General features: G+C 35.2%; 3 protein-coding genes across 3 annotated transcripts; 2 read left to right on the top strand and 1 right to left on the bottom strand.

Annotated features, from left to right (window-relative positions):
• The first annotated feature begins 4,915 nt into the window (after positions 1-4,915).
• Positions 4,916-11,544, top strand: LOC132304163 (proteasome subunit beta type-5-B). The gene is made up of 8 exons (XM_059801727.1): positions 4,916-5,064; positions 5,584-5,706; positions 5,811-5,940; positions 10,092-10,198; positions 10,655-10,789; positions 10,870-10,973; positions 11,069-11,169; positions 11,248-11,544. The coding sequence occupies exons 2-8, from the start codon at positions 5,593-5,595 to the stop codon at positions 11,373-11,375; spliced, it is 819 nt and encodes a 272-aa protein (XP_059657710.1). The 5' UTR covers positions 4,916-5,064; positions 5,584-5,592; the 3' UTR covers positions 11,376-11,544.
• A 4,429-nt stretch (positions 11,545-15,973) lies between these two features.
• On the top strand, positions 15,974-20,904 carry LOC132304160 (receptor protein kinase-like protein ZAR1). The gene is made up of 2 exons (XM_059801724.1): positions 15,974-17,764; positions 19,919-20,904. The coding sequence occupies exons 1-2, from the start codon at positions 16,237-16,239 to the stop codon at positions 20,560-20,562; spliced, it is 2,172 nt and encodes a 723-aa protein (XP_059657707.1). The 5' UTR covers positions 15,974-16,236; the 3' UTR covers positions 20,563-20,904.
• Positions 20,905-21,036: 132 nt separating this feature from the next.
• On the bottom strand, positions 21,037-22,791 carry LOC132304161 (probable mannitol dehydrogenase). The gene is made up of 3 exons (XM_059801725.1): positions 22,765-22,791; positions 22,586-22,656; positions 21,037-22,395 (listed from the first exon to the last, which is right to left on the bottom strand). Exon 3 carries the CDS (start codon positions 22,388-22,390, stop codon positions 21,188-21,190), a length of 1,203 nt encoding a protein of 400 aa, XP_059657708.1. The 5' UTR covers positions 22,391-22,395; positions 22,586-22,656; positions 22,765-22,791; the 3' UTR covers positions 21,037-21,187.
• Between the last annotated feature and the right edge of the window lie 1,025 nt (positions 22,792-23,816).

Here is a 23,816-nt window from a genome sequence, read left to right as displayed (position 1 = left end):
CCGATTAATCTTTTCTAAGCATTTATTGGCTCGTTTACAGTACGGATATTAATGTGATTTATTTAATGACATTGTTAAATATAAATAGTGTTATTATCTTAGTAAATGATATCAAACATTACTGTTAAATTAAATAATGCCATGGTTTTAGTCATATAAATTATCCATGATATCTTATGGGATGTTTATACTGTTAAATGATATATAAACCATAATTATTATGCTGTGTGCATTTCAGGAAATAAATGGACTGCTTAATTATGTCACATTTATATTATATGGATGTGTTGCCATGTAGAACCATGTGAGCTGGCTAATAAGTTTAGACTCATTTATACCTTATGCATTCGTTGCAATAGACAGATGTGTGGCTGTCGGGGTATGTGGTTTAATATTATTGGCATGTGTTGCCTAATTGACATGCTCAATATGTTTAGTAATATTATTGGCATGTGTTGCCTAATTTATATGCTCAGTATATTCATCAGTACTTTGAGAGGTGTTATCACTGTGTAGTTCGTTATAGTCTGTGTTGTCAGTACCGTGCACCATGTATAATAGCTGATTTCCCGGGTAGGGAAAGGCGACACTTAACCACCTAGTGTGAGTCTAAGTGATCACCGTCTATTCTGGTTGAGGTCATGTTATACATGGGATAGTTCCCTTAGGATGTATACAGATATAGTACTCATCCGGATATAAATGATTAATTTATTTGATTCTCTGATTTGGGTCATAGTAGAGAGGACTTGCTCATGGGGTTGACCCACCATTGTTGCTATTTCAGGATACGGTCAGTACCCATTCCAAGGTTGAGGTTAGCAGTGAGGGACCATCATCCGAACTCATCTACTCTTACGATCCAGTTCAGGGTAGAAGTTTTATGTACTACTTCAGTTTCAGTTTTTATTTACTTTTGACGTTGAACTCTCAGGGTTATTTAGGGATCCTTGACATAGGATTTCCAAGTTGTAATGGAGTACTGTATTAAATAAGGGATGGATGGATGTTGTATTATTTAGTATTCCTTTCCTGTCTAAATTCTTTTATTATCATCATTTTGTATTCCATGCTTGTATATTGCCAATTGTTTTTGATATCCCTCGTTTTTCGTGTATAAACCTGATCAACTTATGCGTGGAAAATGTGGGGGTGTCACAGCATGTGTAATAATAATAGTGAAAACCTTTTTGCTCTGTAGTGTCGAAAACAGAGGAAACACCTTTCTTTATGTTTTATCCTTTCTTCAAAAGAATGAAAAATATTTTATGTTATAAAAAAACAGAAACATATTACTAAACATTATTTTTGTTTTTGTTTTGCTTTTTTAAAGGCTGGCAACAGAAAACAAAAAATGTTTTCTTTACTAAACACATTTTTAACATTAAAAAAAATTGAAAAACTATTAAAACTTCATAAACCATTAAATCCCTTTTATTTTAATGGTGATGGAAATGGTAATTTGTTTCTTTTATTTAATTTTTTTTTTTTTTAATGATTTGACTTTAAGTTTGGATTTTTTTTTTTTTTCTAGTGTGATTTTTAAGAACTAATTTGGAAGGTAATGGGAATGGTATTTTTTTTTTCTTCCTATTTTATGCTTTTAGTTTAGTTTTTTTTTTTATGAATTAATTTAGAATTTCTTTGAATCATTAAGTTTACCTTTTTTGTAAAAAAAGTTAACTTTTTTTTTACAATAAAATTATAAGACGAGATTTTGTGAAAGAAAAATAAAATAAAATAAAAAAAGATATGTTTTATACCACTAAAACATGATGAATAGGAATATGAAGATTTGACTTAAGTTACATAAAATTAGAGTAGGAGTGAGAGCGAATTTGAGAGCGGGAGCGACAAAATTATGTCATAAATAGTGAAAATTTGACCTAAAACGCATGTGAAGAGCAGAAGTGCGCTCAAAACGTGAGAGGATATCTATTGAGAATAATTGTATGACTTAGAGTTTGACAAGAAAAACAAAAAATAAAAAAATAGAAAGAAGAAAAAGTGTTATTGCACTTACTGGGCAGCAAACAAGCTATCCAATAATCCCCAAACTCTCTGCAGACAATGCAGGGAAGAAAGGTAATAAGCGTGGAAAAGTGATAATCGGAAGAGAAAGATTTGTATTGTTTAGTAAATATTTTGTCATTGAATTTATATTTTAGTTAGTAAAAGATTTACAATGTTTAGTGAAATATTCTGCAATTGAATTCATAAATTTAGTTTAATGGATTTTTATTTTATTTTAATAATTGTGACTAATTTTTGCTTGAAAAATTTAGTAAATAAGGTAAGAAAATAAAAAGTTTAAAATGAAAGTGGTTGATACGATATTAAATGAGAGATTATGCTTTAATGAACTCAAGATCCTTATTGTGATATGTACTAGTGAGTTCGAAGTCTAATTATGGGAAAAGGAAAAACAACAAATCCATGATATTAGCAAAGTGCCAAATGGCCGCAGCGGGTGACAAAATAAATTGTTAGCCAACATCATAGATTTTTTAAATTTTTTTATTTTTATGGTAAAACAAATTCCCCTCCATCGAATTGATTACAGTTCATGATTACATTTTATTCATGAAATGAGTTGGGTTAGTATTAGTCTAGATACGGTAAAATCATTCTACGAACCCAATACATCATACAAATGACATTCCTAACCAGTAATCGTGAGATATTCAAAATTATTTTATCCAAATTAATATTTCTCAAAAGATTAATTTATTAATTCCATTGATTAATAACATGACAAAACTATTAATTTGATTAGTAGAAAATCCTAATCATTCACGGTGCCCTCGAGTCAATGATAAATCAAATAATTATATATAATAAATAAATTTTCAAAATATTATAATCAATTCAAAATTATGACAACTTATATTAAAAACATATATAATCGTTAAACAAATATCATATTAATGTTGTGACTTCACTCTTAGCCTTAGCAAACATGTTTAATAAATCATACAAAAAATAAATAATAATAATAATAAGGTGTGTAAAATATGCTTGAGTGCTTTGTCTATATAGAGATGATGTAGAGTATGCGTGGGACTAACTCAATTCCCGCCTAAAAAATTTACGAAAGTGGATAAGGTATTTAAAATTTTGGGATAAAATTGTTTACATTTTAGAGTTTGAATTTATTTTAGATGGATTTGGGCAAAGGTTTTAGTACCCAATGAACCCGAAAAACTCAAAAAATTTGAAATATAATAATAGTTTATAACTTTTATATTTAAAATTGGACTATTTTTTGTTTCATCAATTATGGATTCATCACATGAGACTATATTTATTATTATAAGACATGTTACAAATAGGTTGATTGATTTTGTTTTTACATCTTTGGATGAGTTGGGCCAATGAACATAACATTTTATTTATTTTAATGTTTATTTGTTAGAACATGATATTTTATTTATTTTAATGCTTATTTATTAGTATGTTAATAAAATTTAGGATGATCCGAGAATCACGAAACTTAGAAAACCGTGATATATAGCTCGGATTGAGACGTGATGGGTTTATCTCGATTTGAGCTTGGTGTGGGCTAATCCCTTAGCTCGCCCAACTTGTCCAAGTCTTACACACTAACGTAGAGCTTCCTCTGAAGCTTCTTTGGCTAGAAGAAATTGGGCAAGAAAATAAAACAAATGAAAAATGAATGAAAAGTTAAGTAAATAAAAAGAAAAGTTATTTTCTAGAGTATTTGGTTTGCATTAAAATTTATTTCAAAAAATTGTAGGAAAATATTAATTTGTTATTTTGGATAGTGATTGAACATACTAAAATTACGATTTCAAATACTAAAAAATAAAATAAATTTATAATTGATGTTGTCTAATTTTAGCAAAGAAATAGTAAAATTATAAGTTACTAAATATAATAATATAATTATTTATATTTAAAGTAAGACTTCATAAAATTTTAATAGGTAGAACTAGAACTAATTATTAGTTTACGAGAAAAGATTTTTTTTGTTTTTTTAAAAAGGGAATAAAAAAAACAGAGATGAAGAAACGGATAATAAAATAAAAAGACATTTTTTTTTCAGGCGAAAATATTATTCATTTATCTAAACTCCAAAAAAAATTTATTTTTCATTTATTTTCTAGTTGATTCCATCTAACTAAAAAAAAAATGCCGAAAAACAAATCAGCAAAAATCTAGCTTCCAAATTCGCGTCAAAATTTCCAATTAAATATTTTTCACAAAATTCTCGTTAATACAAATATGATGGGTTTTAAGTCTTTTTTCACCGCCCCCAAGTTTGCTTCATTTTGAAATTTTAAATTTGTTCATTCGATCTTATTTTCATCTACTTCTTTATACAAAGGAAGCATAAATTTGGCTTTAGTTCCTGTCAATAGGCCTTGCCAGAACAAACTTTAGAGGAAATAAAACAATCCGGTAGGTCCCGTCCCCAGCCAACAGTTGTAGTTGAGGTTTTTTTTAGTCCAAGTCCAAACCTAATGGTAAAAATTATTATACAAGACCATTAAAAATTGGGTTCGACTTGACTTATATTTAATTAACTTGCCTAATAAGTGTTTCCTACTTTAGGTTTGGGTGCTATATTTCTTAAATTTTTTTATTTATTATTTTTTTTTACCCAACCAAATCAGATTGAAAACCTAAAACACAGCCTCAACACATACTTCTGCAACCACGAGATTTGTGACTATTGTTTTGTGTCTTTAGTTGATTCATTTGATATAGCAATTTTTAACCCGAATCACTCTATATATATATATATATATATATATATATATATGGACACACAAGCCGAACCCCGAGCTCATGAAAAAATTGACGAGCCAAGCTCGAGCCGTCAAGCTCGCCCGAGCACAACTCTGGCCCATGCTAGTATTTTCTTTTCAATTCCAATTTTCAAGTTAACCCGCCCAACCTTGCCGACCCGGTTGAACCTGAACCGACTATAACCCTTGCAAGAGTGTAGCCGAAGAATACTTCACTCGTTTTCTTCCTCGGGCTTCATCGCATTCCTTTCTATATTCATCGCATTCCTCTGTATTTCTCCGCTGCAAAGAGGTATGATCTATACAAATCTTGTCGATAAATTCAGTGGCTCTATAAGCTATTGTTGATTTCGATCAATTGTTCAATCAGAGAGTATCTTTTGGATCTACCAGTTTGTTATCGCTAGTCACCTTTATTTGTTGAAAGTTAGGGTTTTTTAATTCTAACTTTTTTATTGAAGTCATGAGAGATTGAGCATGGTTCGATTGACTCGGTAGCTGGAAATTTGGTTATTCCTCTGTTTGGTTGCTGAGAAAATCGTGAAATATAAAGCAAAATAGATTTTGAAAATTCTGGCTTACATTATTTCTGATTACATTCTGATTACAGAAAACCGTGAACCTTATTTTATTAAATAATCATTAGCATAAGAGACCTAGGATCTTACATTTTGGGTGGTGGTGTTGTGGGCAAAGAAAGCATAGGAGACCTAGAAAAGCACAATTTTTTTATTTATGTTTGGATATCTGTTTGCTATATATAACTATGTAAACATGATTAATTGTGGCTTTTAATATTCACTTGTTGTAGATACTAAGCATGAAGCTTGACTTTAGTGGACTTGAATCTACTGTCCCCTTCTCTGCAATGAGCAGTGGCCTTTGTGATGGATTTTCAGCTGGACCATCATTTGAGATTCCTAATACTACTGATGTAAGTTTGATATGTTTGGTTTGGAATTAAGTAAGCTTGTTCTCTGTGGATAAAATTTGTGATTTGTGTTTGATTGAGCTGTTTTTTTTGTTCTGTCATTTCAGTTTGATGGCTTTCAGAAGGAAGCTATACAAATGGTGAAGCCAGCAAAGGGGACAACAACCCTTGCTTTCATTTTCAAGGAGGGAGTCATGGTGGCAGCTGATTCTCGTGCAAGCATGGGAGGCTATATCTGTATGCAATTCATGTCCTCTATTTTAGTTTTTGTCTTGATTTGTGAAATAGACCATTATATATATTATGGGTTAATTGTTCAATGAACTGGTACACAGTGAATTAATGAAGAAAGAAATTCATTATGTGGAAAATTGAGTTTGTAGAGCCATCAGTTACGTTGTAAAATGGTCACACACACACAAACACATTAAGTCACGTTGCATTAAAATGGTATTTGGGTATATTGCCTTGAATTTCTTGTTTTAATAAATCTAAAGATATTTTATATCCATCTCTATATTGTAGCCTTTGTAGGTTTATTTGCAACATGTATGTATGGTTTTTCAGAATAGGAACTAAATGGTCTAGATCCTATTTAATGTTCGTAAGTGTTATTCTGTTGAGATTTGTACCTGATATTATGTACTTAAAATACGAGATATGTAGGATTATTTGTTATGTTAAACAAACTAACGGATTCCCATAGGCCTCTTCTCTTTTGGTGCAAGTTTTCTTTTGCTACCAACCTTAAGTGATTTTTAGGAATTCAATACCTTCTCGGCGTTTTGCACTATGTTTCTGTACATGAATGTAAAGTGTACCCTTTGTGCCTTTTCTATCGTTTCTTCCACTAGACAATGAGTTTTAAGTTGACCTACAAAATAATTATCATACTTGTTCTATGCTAAGCTTCATTGTTGCTGCTGGATTTCTCAGTTTAACAGTTGTTTGCTTTCGTTTCCTTCTTTGTTTGTTGTTTAGTTGTTTTTATGGTTTTTAGGCTGTGGATGTAGTGTTGCTTGTTTTCTTTCCTTTGTATTTTGTTGGCCTTGTTAGGCCTTGCTGTTTCTTCTAATAAAATTCTTATTTACCAAAAAGTAAAAAGAATATAATGCATACTCATGTTGTTTTTGTTGTTGTTATTGTTATTCTGGTCGGTCTATATATCGTATTGTTCAAAAAACAAGAAAATACTATTTCTATCAAATTGACCACATTTGACCAGTGATCAAAATTTTGGTGTCCAAAAAGCCCATTTATGAATCACAAGTAGTTAGTTTGAGTGGCATCTCCTTCCACTGCCAAGGACAGGTGTTAGTCACATCTAGGATTCTTTTGTGTGACTCATTCAAGAAATAAAAAATAAATAAAGGAAGAAGTTGCTTGTTTGAAATTTACTTGACAACAATGTTTCCTCTTACAAATTGCATTTTTTGGCTAGAGTATGGATATCGAACTTTGTGGTGTTTGTCTCGATTGAGACATGGAATGATTTAGTTTATTTGAGTCATATGTTTTTCCATCCCATCAATGTCATTAACTTTTTTTATGAGTACCAATATTAATATCTTTAAGGGTTTAACATGTGGTTGGGATACTTTTGTGTGTCTCACTCGTTAAAGAAAATAAGAAAAAAGCCAGTTGTTTGAAATCTATTTGACATCAATTTTTCCCCTTATGAAATACGTTGTCCGGTTTGAGTATGAAAATTAAAATTTCTCATATTGATCTCAATTTAGTTTCTTTGAATACTATCTATTTTTCTATCACATCAATGCCATTTTTTTTTTTGGATTAGTCTATCTCATCAATGCCATTAACCTACTTTGATACTCCGTTTGGTTCGAGGGATGGAAAAATGGATGGAATGGAGAGGGGGAGGGATGGATGAGGCATCCCTAGGGAAGGGAAAGTGTCTCCCTCACCTTTTTGTTTGGTTGGATTGAATGGATATTAGGAAAGATGAATGGGGTGACACCTTTATTCTGTTTGGTTGGAAAGAAGGGATAGAGAGTTTTTATGTTCCTTTTATCAATATACCCCCATTATAAAAAATTAAACACAGATGGGTTTAACAACAAATTTTTTTTTTTGGAAGGTTAAAAGTGGAAGTTACATAGTTGTTGGTAGTTAACCTTCTTTTTCTCTCCTCTTCCCCCCAATTTTGGGCTGATAGAAAAACATAAAGGAAGGAGAGATGTTCATCACTCCTTGCTTCCTCCTTTCCTCTCTTCCCTTCCCTCCAACCAAACCCAAAAAAACTTTTTATCCCCCCCTCATCCATCCCTCCTCAATCCTTCCTGCCAACCAAACATACCATGACATGGAGTAGCAGTTAAAAGAATGGTGTGCTATTTATATTTGGTTTTTGTCCTTAATGGTTGGTGGAGATCTATATTACGTGGGTTTGCATACGTGTGTCGGGTGCCGATATGTATCTATACATTGAACGTGTCAAATCTCCAAATAAAAGGACACAAGAATACTGCTAAATCTATTTAATATTTTAAATTTATTTTCTAGTGTAAAATAATGTCTTTATATAACATAGTGGTCAATAAAGGTATTTGATTCATTTGAAACAATAACATAATAAAATTCATTTATTTGATATATGTTTTTAGGTGCATGTCCAACCAAAAATTTCGGACATATAACCCATTCTCATGTCCAAGTATTGTGTCTAACATGGTATTTTACCTACTTTTGAAGAGTCCATGTAAAATAGGTGGAGGTACTAAGTTTTAGCCTTTTAGGTTTTGTAACAGTGTAAGTAAACAGTAAGTGTTTGAGGCTTCGGCCGGGCGAGAAATTTGTGAATGGTATCCTTGAACAGTAACTTTTACTGAATTGATATTTTTTGTATTCCGAGGTTAAATAATTGATGAATGGATAAATTTGGCTCGTCCAATAAGGTTTTATTGACAAAACAAAAAAGGGTGACTAAATCTGGTCATGGGTTTTACATCTCTAGGAATTTAGGAAATTTGGGATAGTGTCACTTATCATTGGCAAACTGGTGGGCTTCAGGTAAGGAAGAAGGGGTTTTAAAAGGTAGAAGAAATGATGTAGGCTTTTTCAATATGAAAGAGTTGGAATTTGTTTCCTTTAAAGTAGGCAGTTCATAGGATTTTTAGAGTTTGTTGCTGAAAAATTGTGCAAGGGCTTGTTGGGGATTTGAGTTTTGCAATTGAAGGTCAAAAGGTAAGTATATATATAAATAAAAGTTAGTTTTGATTTGGGTTGGCAGAGTACGGTTTTTGGATATAATAAAGCTGTGGATATGAATATACTATATAGTAAAGATTTTTGACTTGTGATTTATTCTGTCAAATTTGGATAAATTTTTTTTTGATAAGTTCAAATTTGGATAATTTAAAGATGGAAAAACAAAGATTTCTAAAATTGGATCTTTCAAGGGCAGAACAAGGCTATTCAGAAGGTTTCAAAGTGCATCAAGTTAAAGAAACAGAGAGAAGTTTAAAGAAGAAATTGGGTCTCACACCTAGATTCCATTAATGTTTCGAAGAGTTGGAAATTAACAGATGTGCTTTGGGTTTGAAAGATAATATAGAGGCTACTTTGTACTTATCAATAAAAAAATATAGAGGCTATGTTGCCAATTAGGGTTATGATTTGGGAGAAAGGAAGAGGGGGGGGGGGGGGGGGGGGTGGGAATGGGGGTTGAGTTTTAACTATTATTAATAAAACTCGTTTGAACTAAATATTGTCATATAATATGGTCCTATAGCATGCATGGCGTGAAGCATGCCCACAAATCGACTATAGTCCTATGTCCAGCAAAATCTTGAAAATGCTGAATTTCCTCAACTCCAAAAACTTAATGTAAATAAACTAAACCACTTGAAAGAGAATTGGAGCGTTGAGTGTGTGTTTGATTTTAAAATTTTAGGTTTGTGGACTAAGTAAGAGGTAAAGACGGAGGAGCTTTACTTACCAAAAAAAAAAAAGAAAGACGGAGGAGCTTTAAATTTCATCCTTCAGTACATGCATAGGGAGGAGAAAACCTAGTCAGTATCTCTTGCAAGGCCATATATCAGCTCAAAATGGGTCATTGAGTGCCATCAATGGAGAGCCTCTTGAAAGTAAAACTCCCTTTCTTTTACATGCTTCAATTCTTTCTCCCTTTTGGAATTTATGTATCTTCCTAGGCTTCAATTTGGTAAACTTATCCTTTACACTCCCTGGTTGTGGTGGTTTGAGCTAGTTTGGTGCTACTAACCCCACTCCTGACATTTTGAGGTGGTTTGAGTTAGTTTGATGCGTTGTATGGTATTTTAATATCCGCTTTATTGTCATATTGTTTGTTTTCATTGTATATGATTTCATCTTAAAATCATGTGCATTTACCAGTGTAATTTTTACAGCATCACAGTCTGTGAAGAAAATAATCGAGATCAACCCATACATGCTAGGAACAATGGCTGGGGGAGCTGCTGACTGCCAGTTCTGGCACAGAAACCTGGGCATTAAGGTGATTTACTTATGTTATTTTCTCTGTTCCGAATCTAATGCCTTCAGAACTGTCATACACACACACACACGCACATATATATAAGAATAAAAAAAAAATAAAAAAATAAAAAAACTGGAAGATGCGATGCTTTAGTGGTGTATATTTGCATATAATGTAGACAATTCAGAAGTTATTTGTTTAAGAAACTTGTTTCACTGAGAAGTTGCAGATTTAATCTTTCTGTCATTTTTGCAAAGAATCAAACTTTTACTTTCATTGACTAGCATAGTTGTGATGCCTCTTGGTATGTGGAACCATGGGTCATGCAAGAAACTGAAAACAACAAGGATACACTCCAACCCATTCTTCCTTGTTGGTGTTATAATTATACATTTTTTATAAGTCCATCTCATCCACTACATTCTTGCACTTGGTTTTGTTTTCTGATGAATTTACCTGATGTTCATGTTTTAGTGCCGGTTGCATGAGCTGGCAAATAAGCGAAGAATTTCAGTTGCTGGGGCTTCAAAGCTGCTTGCAAACATTCTTTATTCTTACCGTGGAATGGGCTTGTCTGTTGGTACCATGATTGCTGGATGGGACGAAACGGTAATGGCAATTGACCATATAGCATCAGCCTGTCCTGCATCAGTTTAAGTCGTATTAACCTCACATTTTTTGGCTCTTAGGGTCCTGGGCTATATTATGTGGACAGTGAAGGAGGGCGATTGAAAGGAACCAGATTCTCTGTTGGATCTGGTTCACCATATGCTTATGGTGTATTGGATAACGGGTGCTCTATCTCTCCCTCTCTCTCTGGAATATTCACACACACTGCTGTCGTCTTTAAATTTTCATACATGTTCTGTTGCGTTTGTGAATTTTTAGGTACCGTTATGATATGTCAGTTGAAGAAGCTGCAGAGTTGGCTAGACGTTCCATTTATCATGCAACTTTTCGAGATGGAGCTAGTGGTGGTGTTGCTAGTGGTATGCTCTCTCTCTCTTTCTATATATCTCGTGTGTGTTCATGCAATTGTTAGGTCATTCACTCGGGTTTATTATCAGTTTATCACGTGGGACAAAAAGGATGGACGAAGCTATCTGGTGATGATGTCGGGGAACTCCATTATATGTACTATCCAGTTGAACCAACAACAGTGGAACATGAGATGGGTGAAGCATCAGGGGTGTGAGGTAGAGGGTTGCTGGGATATTCTCCTGTTAGTTGCCAACAGTTCATAGACAGGCCTGGATAAGTTTATTTCAGTTTCCTTTGATGTTCTTGAAGTTTACACTATTTCATGTGCTGGATAATTCTTGTTGCTGGTTTTGAAATTTATGATCTCTATTTGTGCTTGAAAATCTGTGTGCGTGCGTGGGTTTTTGCAGTGGGGGCAATGAACCTAGCCTTGTTTTATGTGCTATCCTCTCAATTTAGCTCTCTCATTATGTTGGTAGTGACCTTAGGGGTAATGTAGCTCAATGGAGAAGTTTTTCCTTAAATTACCCTTACTATGAACCATAATCTAATCAGCATGTTGAAACTCAACGGAGATCGTGAGATGTATTTCAATAGCAAAAGAATGGACAACATCCGGTAAGGACTGAATTTGAGCATCGCTTTTTTGCATTCTTGTGTGTGTGTGTGTGTGGGTGAGCCTTGGCGCAATAATTAGGTTGCTCCATTGTGACATGGAAGTCATGGGTTTGAAGCAAGGAAACAGCCTCTTTACACGTGGTTGCTCCATTGTGACACGGAGGTCACGGATTTGAAGCAAGGAAATAGCCTCTTTACATGTGAAAGTAAGGGCTGCGTACATCTTCAGACCCTTCCTCGTGCGTCAGGTTTTCCCTTTTATGTGTGTGTATGTGGATGGAGGTCCTGATGCAAGAAGCAGCATGTTAAATGAGATATTGAATGCCCAGTCTGGAATTTGGATATAGAATAAAGCTTTGATGCATTTGTTTTAATATGATCTACTCTGTTGTTTGTTTGTTTGTTTTTGTTTTTGTTTTTTTTTTCCCCTAGTTATCTATACTATGTTGTTTATCTTCTTCTCCACAACTATTTGAGGAGTCTAACATGCTTATTTAATAGCCTTGGGAGTTTGTTTAGATAAGTAGAACAGAAAATAATTCAGAGAATAGTAGTTGGGATGAAATATGATATTTTTGGATAAATAAAGAAGGAAGCTTGAAAAGATAGTGGAAAAAGAAAAGGGTGGAAAGGATTATTTTATTGTGCAAAGGTAAGAACAAAATAGAAAATCAGCTGTTATAAAAATAGGCCAAAATAGGTAATTACAGTCTTGTCATTTTCCTCCGTTCTTTCCATATCTGGAATAATAGAGAAAAGGCTAAGCTATCTCTGACCTTTTTCTCTTTCCCTCTCATCCTCCTTTCCTTCTGACCTTTTTCAATCCAAAACACATTATTTGTATCACTGCCTATGTAGGGGTAGAAGGAAAAGATTGGAGACAAACCAAGCCTAACCTAATTTTTATTTATCCAGAGACTGGAATTCGAGACCTAATGTTTCATGAGGCATCAGAGTCAAGTTCTCATCCGTTAAGATAGCCAATCTCACGGGGTGATTTTGGAGACAAACCTAAGCTAACTTAGTTTTGTCAATTGCATTGTTTGATTAATTGATAAGTTGTTTTAATGGCAACCAAAGCTTGTTTCCCATCAAGTTATCATGCTACAAGCAACATCAAACTTTGCTTATTTGCTAATCATCAATCATAAGAAGAAAAAAAGAAGAAGAAGATGATTTTTAATGAACAAGACACTCTCATCATCAACTTTCTTTCCTCAGTTGTCAAGATGGAACAATTTGCTCATTATCTGTGTGGACAAATGAGAGATGTGCAATTAGTTTGAAAGTGAGACCACTGGCTTAAATCAGTGAAACACACTGTTTGAACTAGTGGGGTGTTTATAACCAATTCCCTTTTTTTATGTGGTAAATGGGACCCTCAATTAGAGAGAGTTGAGCCAACCAAAGGCTGAGTATAATTCCCTTAACTACAAAGCAAAGCAAAGGAGTCTTTTATCCATATATCCTTTTTTTTCCTACTCTTCTGTCTGGGAATATTGGTTCTTGCACTTGTCTCATTCTTAAAGTGATTTTACATTATTAGTATATTTTGTTTCCCTTTAAAAGAAAGATAAGAAGTTATGTAATTATAGTATAATATTCAGTAACTCACCATCCGAGTGGTTGAGGATCTTATATTAATTGAAATAAAAAAATAAAAAAATAAAAAAACTATAATTGGTAATTCTCAGTAGCCACATCCATGGTAATCTTGACTTGCACTACAAAACATTCTACATGTCACACATAGGGTTGATTATTAAATAAGAATATAGAAAGAAGATTGTGGGAATGTTTTGCGATATGAAAATTTAAGTTATTAAGTGGTGCTAATAATACACCTAATTTATATATACCGATTTCACTTTTTATTCGAATTAGATGTGGGACAAGTCTCTCATTGTGGAAAAAATATAGTATCTCACTCATGGATTTTTATTTCCTATCATCAAGGGAAATGAGGTATTTCGAAAATATAAAAAAAAAAAAAAAAAAAATTTCAATAAAAAATGATAAAAAGTTCGAGAGTCAGATGCATCCCACTTTTTTTATATGAGAGTTGGGATAATATAATCATAATGTTATTAATTATGATTATGTCGTCGTGACATCATCTTTTATTAACATAAATTTAGTTGGATGTGTCTGTTTTTTGGTCTATATCATTATTCAATTCCCATACAATAATAAAAAAATGAAAAATAAAACCTTAGATATACATTTTCTAACGCTCTTAGAAGTCGGATTTATTAATAACCCAAAAGATAATACAAGCTGGAAAGGACATGCATCGTCTCTCTCTCTCCATCTGTTGATTTCATTAGCTTCTAAGCATATATTCATGATTGAGAGATATAATCATTTGTATGCCTCCACTAAACAACTAAAAATAATAATTAAATATTACATAGACTAATTGTAGAATGCTAACCTTTTTTGGGAAAGTAGTGCATTCATAAATCATACAAATTAAACATGGGTGTGAGAATGAATAAATATGATATCATTAGTATAATAGGATACATGGTGGTGTTGGTTACGTGAAAGTGATGGGTGTAATAAATAATTAGAAGTAATCCCCTCTCCATTGATTACCCAACCATGCCATCCGTTCAAAAATAAAATAAAAGTAAAAAAGAAAAAAAGAAAACTAATGATAACAAATCATTTTGTTTTGATTTAAGGGTTTTAAGGTGTAATTCTATTATCCCCTATATAGTTCCATGCTTGTATTTGATATTTAAAAATTATGTGAAAAATATCGTTTAATACTCCCCTTGCTTCAAAAATAATAAAAAAATTATCCTTTCGGTAAACCTTGACTCACAAAAGGGTCATTTTTTTAAAAACAGATGGAGTACTTTGTTTGGCTGCATTCAATTGGCATCTTAGATTTGAAATTGAAAAAAATTTAATACAAAATTTGAAATAACATTGCTTCAATTCTAAATATAAGATACCGATTCAGTATTCTCAAATATAATATAGGAGTATTAGACATTACGGAAGAAAAATCATGATACAAATAAAAAAATTGATTGATTTAATTTAAACTTATCAGATCATGTATTTTTACACAACACCACCAAAACAAAGAACTAACTAGAAATCTCTAACATATCCCGAGTAGCCAGAGTTAGAATTGTAAGTGGCACGGATGAAAGAATGCAATCGAAATCCATTAGAACCCGAGAAAAAGATGCAAGAACATGAACTACTCTATCACCCACTTCCCCTAACATGAGAACTTCAACAAAGGAAATATCTTTTAACCCTCTTTTAATATCATAAATAAGATGCAACTTATCCCAACATGTGAATTTTATCCACGCATTTTCTTAATGTGGCATGTGTTCATGAATTGACCATTTACAAAAGCTAAGATCATTTATAACAAAAAAGTATTTTAATAAGGACAATTCATGCAAACATAACTCTAAATTTGGCATATAAAAATTAATATGGACCAAGAACAAAAATTAAAAATAAAAATAATTAAATAAAGAGAAGAAGATAAAAATATGGGTTGTTTTCTGAATTTTTCTATAAATGTGAATTTCAAAAAGTGAAGGATGGAGGATTTCAAATTGAGATTATTTATGAACTTTTATGTGTAACACGATTAAAATTTTTAAATATTTTTTTTTGGTAAGTAAAAAAATTTTAGCTCATGGGGTTCCATTAATTATGGTTTTTCAAAATTTTGATAAATGAATCTCTCACTTTGTGATCTATAAAAGATACTGAGAAAGCGTAGCATAAAAAAAAAATCTTGCGATATTTGAAAAAATTATTGAATGGTCCATTGGTGTCAAAATGACACATTATTTTGCTGCAACGTTTTGTGATTGGCCGAACAATCTAATAATTTTTTCTTCAAAATCTTTATTTATTAATTATCAAGAAAAATAGAGGATTTTCATTGAAAACTAACAAAATATTCAAAGGAATTAATCCAAATAAAATAAAATAATAATATTAATAAAAAACCAATAAAATAAAATAAAATACTGTTCAAAGTCAATGTAAAAAGTCAAAAATAAAAACCCAACAAAATTATCAACCCCAAAAACATCTTCATCATCATTGTTAGTGACCAACTTGTCCCGAGTACTTTCTATCTAATGGTTCACAAACAGTACCAAGCCATATCCATTGCTTTTCTTCTACTCCCCTTCTGTTAGGAAGGTAGTCTTCCTTTTGGCGGGAGGTGGGACCCACCAATCAAAATCTCCTCTTCCTCAAGTCTCTTTCTCATAAATACCTCCCAACTTCCCCACTCTTCCAAACCCACCACCACCATCACCTCACTCCTCCGCCAACCACCACCTCCATGTGGAGGGATCCTCCACATCTCTCCCGATTTGTTCTTTATACACGAAACAAAACACTCACTCACTTCTAAAAACTAAACACACGTTACTCCAAAAAAGACTAAACCAACACAATTCAAAATGAGGGAACTTTCTCTGCTTCTAATTATTTTTCTCTCTCTTCAAAACCTTAACTTCACATTTTCTCTCTCCTCCGACGGCCTCTCTCTCCTCTCGCTAAAATCCGCGGTGGACGACGGCGGCGCCTTCCCCGACTGGAACGAGAACGACACCACTCCGTGCCACTGGACCGGAATCTCCTGTATGAACGTCACCGGATTCCCGGACCCCCGCGTCGTCGGCATCGCAATCGCAGGCAAGAGTCTCCGGGGATACATCCCGTCGGAGCTTGGAGCTCTGGTATACCTCCGGCGACTCAACCTCCACGGGAACAACTTCTACGGCGCCATACCTGAGCAGCTCTTCAACGCCACCTCACTCCACAGTATATTCCTCTACTCCAACAATCTCTCCGGCCCTCTGCCTCCGTCTATCTGCCACATCCCTCGCCTACAGAACCTCGATCTCTCAAAGAACTCTCTCTCCGGTTCGATTCCGAGAGATCTACGCAACTGCCGGCAACTGCAGCGGCTCATTCTCACTGGAAACAAGTTTTCCGGCGAGATTCCAGCGGGGATCTTCCCGGAGCTGGCGAATTTGGTTCAGATCGATCTGTCATCGAATGCTCTCAACGGATCGTTGCCGGAAGATATTGGCGAGCTGAAATCGCTGTCGGAGACTCTCAATCTCTCTTTCAATCATTTCTCCGGAAAAATTCCCAAATCTATGGGGCATTTGCCGATGACAGTGAGTTTTGATCTCCGAAACAACAGTTTGAGCGGCGAAATTCCTCAGACCGGTTCGTTTGCGAATCAAGGTCCGACGGCGTTTCTCAATAATCCGTTGTTGTGCGGATTTCCGTTGAAAAAATCATGTCAAAATGGTACCCGAACTTCGCCTGTAAATCAGAATCCGTCGCCGGAATCTGACGACAGTGATAGGGGAGAAGGGCTGAAGCCAGGGCTGATCATATTGATCTCTGTGGCCGATGCAATTGGAGTCGCATTTATAGGTCTAGTGGTTGTTTATTTGTATTGGAGGAGAAAAGACTCACACGGTTGTAGCTGCACTAGGAGAGGAAAATTGGGTGGAAATGAGAAAGGATTATTGTGTTCATGTCCTTGTATTAATGGGTTTCCGAGTAATGACTCGGAAGCGGAGTCAGATAAAGGAGGAGGTGGTGGCGGCGGCAGCGGCGTTGGCGGTGGAAGTGGCAGTGGTGGTGCCGGTGAAGGCGAGCTGGTGGCAATTGATAAAGGGTTCAGTTTTGAGCTGGATGAGCTCCTGAGGGCATCAGCTTATGTGTTGGGGAAGAGTGGGTTGGGGATTGTGTACAAAGTTGTGCTCGGAAATGGGATTCCGGTGGCGGTGAGGAGGTTGGGTGAAGGTGGTGAGCAGAGGTACAAGGAATTCACGGCGGAGATTCAGGCAATCGGAAAGGTAAAGCACCCCAATGTTGTGAAGTTGAGAGCTTATTATTGGGCTCCGGATGAAAAACTTCTCATTAGTGATTTCATCTCTAATGGCAATTTGGCTTCTGCTGTCCGTGGTAAGGTCCTTACTTCTTCCTGTTTAGTGTTTGCTTTATTAATTATATTTCCAATTTGTAAATTGTAGTTGCTTTAAGTGCATACACTTCGAAACTAAGCAACTGATAAATTTTTTCCAAAAGTTTAAGTAAACACACACTCTCGCGATAGGAAAATGGATTTGAAGGTTAATTAGTTTGACTTATTTGTCAAAGTGAATAATCGGTCTGAGTAATGAATATCATGATTCCTCAAGATATATGGCCCTAGAATTCGAAATCTCGACCTCCCATTTGATGCTTGTCAGGAGTACTTGTTAGAGTAGGAATAGGAAAAAATGGAGGGCAATTAGGGGTGGATAGATTTTTTCTTTATTTAATACTACAAGGGGCATTAATGACCATTTATTTGGGACACTACTCACTCCAGTGACCTACCCAATTGATGATTTTGAGAATACAAGATAGGTTCATGATTGTCCAGTTGAAGCAATCCCTGAAATTAAAATCAATTCAATTGTTATGAGAACTTATGAGACAAGTGGGAAACTGATTATTTTCTGAGTGGAGGTGAACAAGAGGGTACATCAGGAGCCCACTTTGAAGGAGTTTCTTTAATTAATAATGTACGTTTATACTGATAGGCTTTTCAAAAGAAATTAAATAGAGAAAACATTTTTAATTTCAAAAGGAGACCAATTCAAAAAACAAAAGTTTTGGGATACACTCCTGAGGCACTTAATTAAGACATTGCCATGCTTGTATTTATATCATGTCAGATATCACCAAAATTGTGGGAAAAAAGAAATAAAAGAAGATACCACCAAAATTACTATTATTTTCTTCTTGGTGGTATTAAAGTCATTACATCATGTAGGCATAGGCACAGCTGTTCATATTTGTAGAATGCACCAACTGGTTGGTACCTTGCTAAGAAATTGTGGGCCAGAACCACCTGAACAATCACTAATTCACTAGGCTAGGCACCAAAGTGAGGACTTAAGCATTTTAAGATGCCCAATTTTTCATTGTCTCGTCTTTGGTTGTTTTTAATGTTTATCTGAGACTTCAAATAGTGTGCTTTGATTATTTTTTATGGTTATGAAAGTTAATTTGGATTCTAGTATTCATGATTTTTACTTTGTGAAGATTCCTTTGAAGCAAAACTTATGAGATTGTACTACCTTTTATCTCTTTTTTATTTTTATTTCTTATTTTTTATTTGAGAGCATTGAAAAGGTGGACTTTTACTTTTCAGACAGTGTCCTTCAAGATTAAATGAGAGCATCACCCTTTACTGCTAGGACTTTATGTTCCTTTCACGTCTCCCTTGAGGTGGTGCACTTTAGATGGTGATTACTTTAGGTGGTGCACTCATATCTCACTTATGGTTGGACCCTAGTAGGTCAATGACAACAGCATTTTCCTTTCACGTCTCCCTTAGGACTTCAAATTTATTTATTATTATTTTTTTTTCCGAATATTTTTAGCAAACGCTCACACACCCAGAGATATTGGGTGCACTAGCATACAATGTCATTGGTATTGCACCCTATGAAAATGCGAGAAATTATTACATGGTCCCAGGCCAATCAACACGTGACACATCAACAAATACGTCAGGATGTCTAAGCTTTATTAAGTTTTTTGCTGATGTGTCACATGGTGATTGGATGGGACCATGTAATAATTTCTCAATGCCAGACATTCACCATATCAACTTGTTGAGATCATTTTTTTGTAAGTAACCCTTTGCCTAAGAGAGGTCATACCATCTGGACCTACCCATTGGTTACTTGAGTTTTAGAAGTTACAATGAAACCATTCCGCGAGGCCCTTTCTTAACCGGAGGCCCCTACATTTGCATTTACATTCGCATTCCTAGTGGAGCCAACTTTGTAAGAATAAACTTAATGTTATCGAGATTGTATAGAATGATGGGAAGGAACATCTACAATTGTAGGGTTAACTTCACTGTATTGAATTCTATGTTACAAGGGGGTAATATCTAATAGTAGCTTAAGCCCACTCTGTTTTCTGTGTGTTCCAGCATTGATCTGTTGTCAGAGATGTATAAAAGTATCTTCTGAAGCTCAACTAATGATGAAATGATATTCTGAAATATATTTTTCTGCAATGCTATAATTTTTGCAACTGATGATACATTTTTTACAGGGAGAACTGGTCAGCCATCATCATCAAGTCTTTCGTGGTCAGTTAGGCTAAGAATTGCAAAGGGATCAGCCCGGGGCTTGGCCTACCTCCATGAATGTAGTCCCAGGAAGTTTGTCCATGGAGACATCAAACCATCCAACATTCTCCTTGACAATGAATTCCAACCTTACATTTCCGATTTTGGCCTCAACCGGCTGGTTAACATAACTGGCAGCAATCCCTCTTCCTCTGGTGGCTTTATTGGTGGAGCTCTTCCATATTTAAAATCCACCCAACCGGAGAAATCCAACAAGTACCAAGCACCAGAGGCTCGGGTCTCTGGCAATCGACCTACCCAAAAATGGGATGTGTATTCATTTGGAGTTGTATTGCTTGAATTACTAACTGGAAAGTCTCCGGAGCTTTCATCTCCAACGACATCAACTTCCACAGAAGTGCAGGATCTAGTAAAGTGGGTGAGGAAGGGATTTGAAGAGGAAACTCCACTATCAGATATGGTAGACCCGTTGTTGCTTCAAGAAGTGCATGCCAAGAAGGAAGTACTAGCAGCTTTTCATATAGCCCTCGCCTGCACTGAGGGGGACCCCGAGGTTCGGCCTAGGATGAAAACTGTCTCTGAAAATCTCGAAAGAATTGGAGCATAAGAATATATATGGTTTTCCATCAACATAATAATCAAGGAAATTCCGGTTTTCTTGATTTATCAGTAGGCGACAGTGCCATTCTGTTCCTGGCAAATTTTGTAAGTTGGTGCAATTAATTCTTAAAGCTTTTTTGGCCTCCCATAATTTCTGAAATTCTCAGAATCCAAGTTACCGATTTCTGGATGTTTTTCAACACTTTTTTCAGGCATTATCTAGTTTTACATTTGTTTCCCTTTTTTAGTAGTAATTGGGAAATTAGCTACATTTGTAATCTATTATTTTTCTTGTTCAATCCCCTTCAGAGATTGATAAAATGTTAGCATACCACTTTTTCACTTCTCATATCTTTTCTGTGTTTAATTGTTACTGTTTTACTTCATGGTCACAGATACATGTATCTGCTTTAATGATAAAACACTTTGATAATTGAAAATACAGGCTACAAATCAGAGTTCAAGCAGAAATCAGAATAAATAGAGTTCATGAAATGCATAGATTAAATAATATTCAACATCAAATACAGAAGATGAACAGCGACACATAAGGTAAAGACGCTAGAACCACTTAATATCCATGCTTATTTACCCATGACAACTTTTCAAGCCCAGTAGACACAAGGCTCAGACTAGGTAGCTTTCAATGTGTTTCCAACATCAATGACGAATCGGTATCTAACATCAGCTTTCTGAAGGCGCTCCATCGCAGTGTTGACGTAGTCCATTGATATAACCTCAACGTCCGCGGTTATGTTGTGCTTTGCAGCAAAATCAAGCATTTCCTGTGTCTCCTTCATGCCCCCAATGCCACTCCCAGCTACTAACTTCCTCCCGACAAGCAAAGGAAAGACTGGTAGCTCTAGAGGCTTGTCTGGTGCCCCAACTAGGACAAGCTTCGCATGACTCTTCAACAGGCCGAGCAACGGTGGGAGAGGGTGAACAGCGGAGACAGTATCAATGATACCATCCATTGTGCCCATAGCAGCCTGCATCTGATCTTCTTCGCGGCTAACCAGGAATGAATCAGCACCGAGACGTTCAATGGCTTCATTCCTCTTGCCAGGGGAGGTGCTGATAACTGTCACTTTAGCCCCAAAAGCCTTGGCAAACTTAACAGCTACATGTCCCAGCCCACCAAGACCAACCACACCCAAATGCATACCAGCCTTGTCAAGTCCATAGTACTTCAGGGGGCTGTAAACTGTGATCCCTGCACATAGGAGAGGAGCACCAGCATCAAGAGGCATGTTGTCAGGAATACGAACCACGAAATGCTCTTTCGTGACCATGACATCCGAGTAGCCTCCATACGTGGGTGTTCCATCGTAGTAGGTGGAATTGTAGGTGAGTATCATTTTAGGACAGTAATTCTCGAGATTGTTGTTGCAGTTGTCGCACGAGTGACAAGCTCCAACCATGCACCCCACACCGACTTTGTCTCCAACTTTGAAATTCTTTACCTTTCTCCCCACCTCCATCACAATCCCCACAATCTCGTGCCCGGGGACAACGGGATACTTAGTCACGCCCCATTCATTCTTGATGCTGTGAAGGTCGGAGTGACAGATCCCACAGTACAACACCCTGAATTTCACATCTTGGCGGCCAGTTTTCCTCCTGGAGAACTTGAATGGTGAGAGGACACCGGATTCGTCTCTGGCTGCCCATCCAAAGGCCTCCACCGGATGTTCACCCCTCCGGTCACATGATTCTGTTACTTCTGCACTGCGCTCTTTGAAACTCTTTGACAGTATTATGGCATAGCAAATGAATCTCCTAGTGTATTCCCATATGCATTTCACAAATTCGAACAGAGACTGAATGATGTCCATTTTCACTGCACATATTCAAGATCAGACAACAGTACTACATGAAATTAAGACATTGTAGACAGCATTTGGGTGGTTCACAAGCCAGTGCATCACTGTGCATGTGGTGATACTGAAGGAAAATGTATATGTTGCAGAGCAAGCAAATTGTAACACAAAAAAAAAAGAATTTTGTAGTTGTATAGCTTTAATACATACCTTGTTTCGATTTAAAGCACGTCACGGAAGAGTGGAAGATTTCAGTGGCTGATTAATCAAACAAATTTCATCTGTTGAAAATTTGAAATAGATAAACTTGATTAATCTAAGAGGAAAAAGCAAAGAAAATAAATTACAAGAAATTAATCAAAAAATGATATTAATGAGAAGCCAAGAACCTAAACATAGAACATGACATTGAGTTGCTTACATAATGATCCCAGTGTACCCCGGCCAACAGATATATAAGTGAATTGAACCCTCATGGAAGAAACTGGGAGATTCTTTCCTTGCACACACACACAGTGACAAACGCACAGAAATTAATAGACATACACACACAAAAGAAGATGCTTCTGTATGGATGGAAAAAAAAAATGTTCATTATGAAAACTATTTAAGAAAATATAATTATATTTTCTATTGAAATATATATTATATATATGTATTATATTCTGTTTCCTTCTCCCTATTTTACACCTTATACTTTCGCATTCCTAAATTTAACATGGTATTAGAGCAACGATCCTAGATAGTTTGTGTTTTTTTTTTTCTTTCCTTTATTGATTGTAGCCGACGCTCCTGCGAAGTAGATATTACTTGCGTTTCACGTGCCCATGTGAAGCACGCTGCTGCAAGTATATCTCACTCACGCTACATGCGCCCACGCGCTCCTCCTTCACAAAGCACATAAACAATCCAAAGTAGGATGCCTTTTATGCACGAAAAAGAAAATTCAAAGTATATTTAATCTATTACACACACACACCAACAACATAAAAAGATGCCTGCCTTGGCCACAGCACAACACAGGACGAATGTGGAACATCAGGTGACCAAGTTATCTAAACCTACAATATAAACCAACAATATGAAGCAAGAAGATGCTTCTCTTGTATGTAAATGTTATATTGGACTAAATTACTCGTGAGAGTAAAGCAAGATAGATTAAATGAAAGTTTACTTTTAACATACGGTGCAACGATAAGATTACTTCATTGTGAGGAATTCATTTCACAAAAATAACCTTTCTAGTATGGGAGAATAAAACTGTTCGCACGTATACACTTTCAAAATCACTCCTTTATGAGTGACCAAATACGTTCAAGAAACATCATATTTAAAAAGTATAATAAATGATGTGAATGTTACCCTATTTGGTAAAATGAAAAATCATACAATTAAATTTGTTAAAAGGAAGGTTTTTCTTGAATCTCTTATATTTATTTAT

The sequence above is a fragment of the Cornus florida genome, unplaced genomic scaffold (assembly GCF_030987335.1).
Source record: "Cornus florida cultivar Cherokee Brave unplaced genomic scaffold, ASM3098733v1 CherokeeBrave_3.0.0_Hap2_Chr04, whole genome shotgun sequence".
In the NCBI taxonomy this organism is placed as follows: domain Eukaryota; kingdom Viridiplantae; phylum Streptophyta; class Magnoliopsida; order Cornales; family Cornaceae; genus Cornus; species Cornus florida.
Note: the sequence above shows the minus strand (reverse complement) of the source record. Positions and strands in the feature narration are given on the sequence as shown.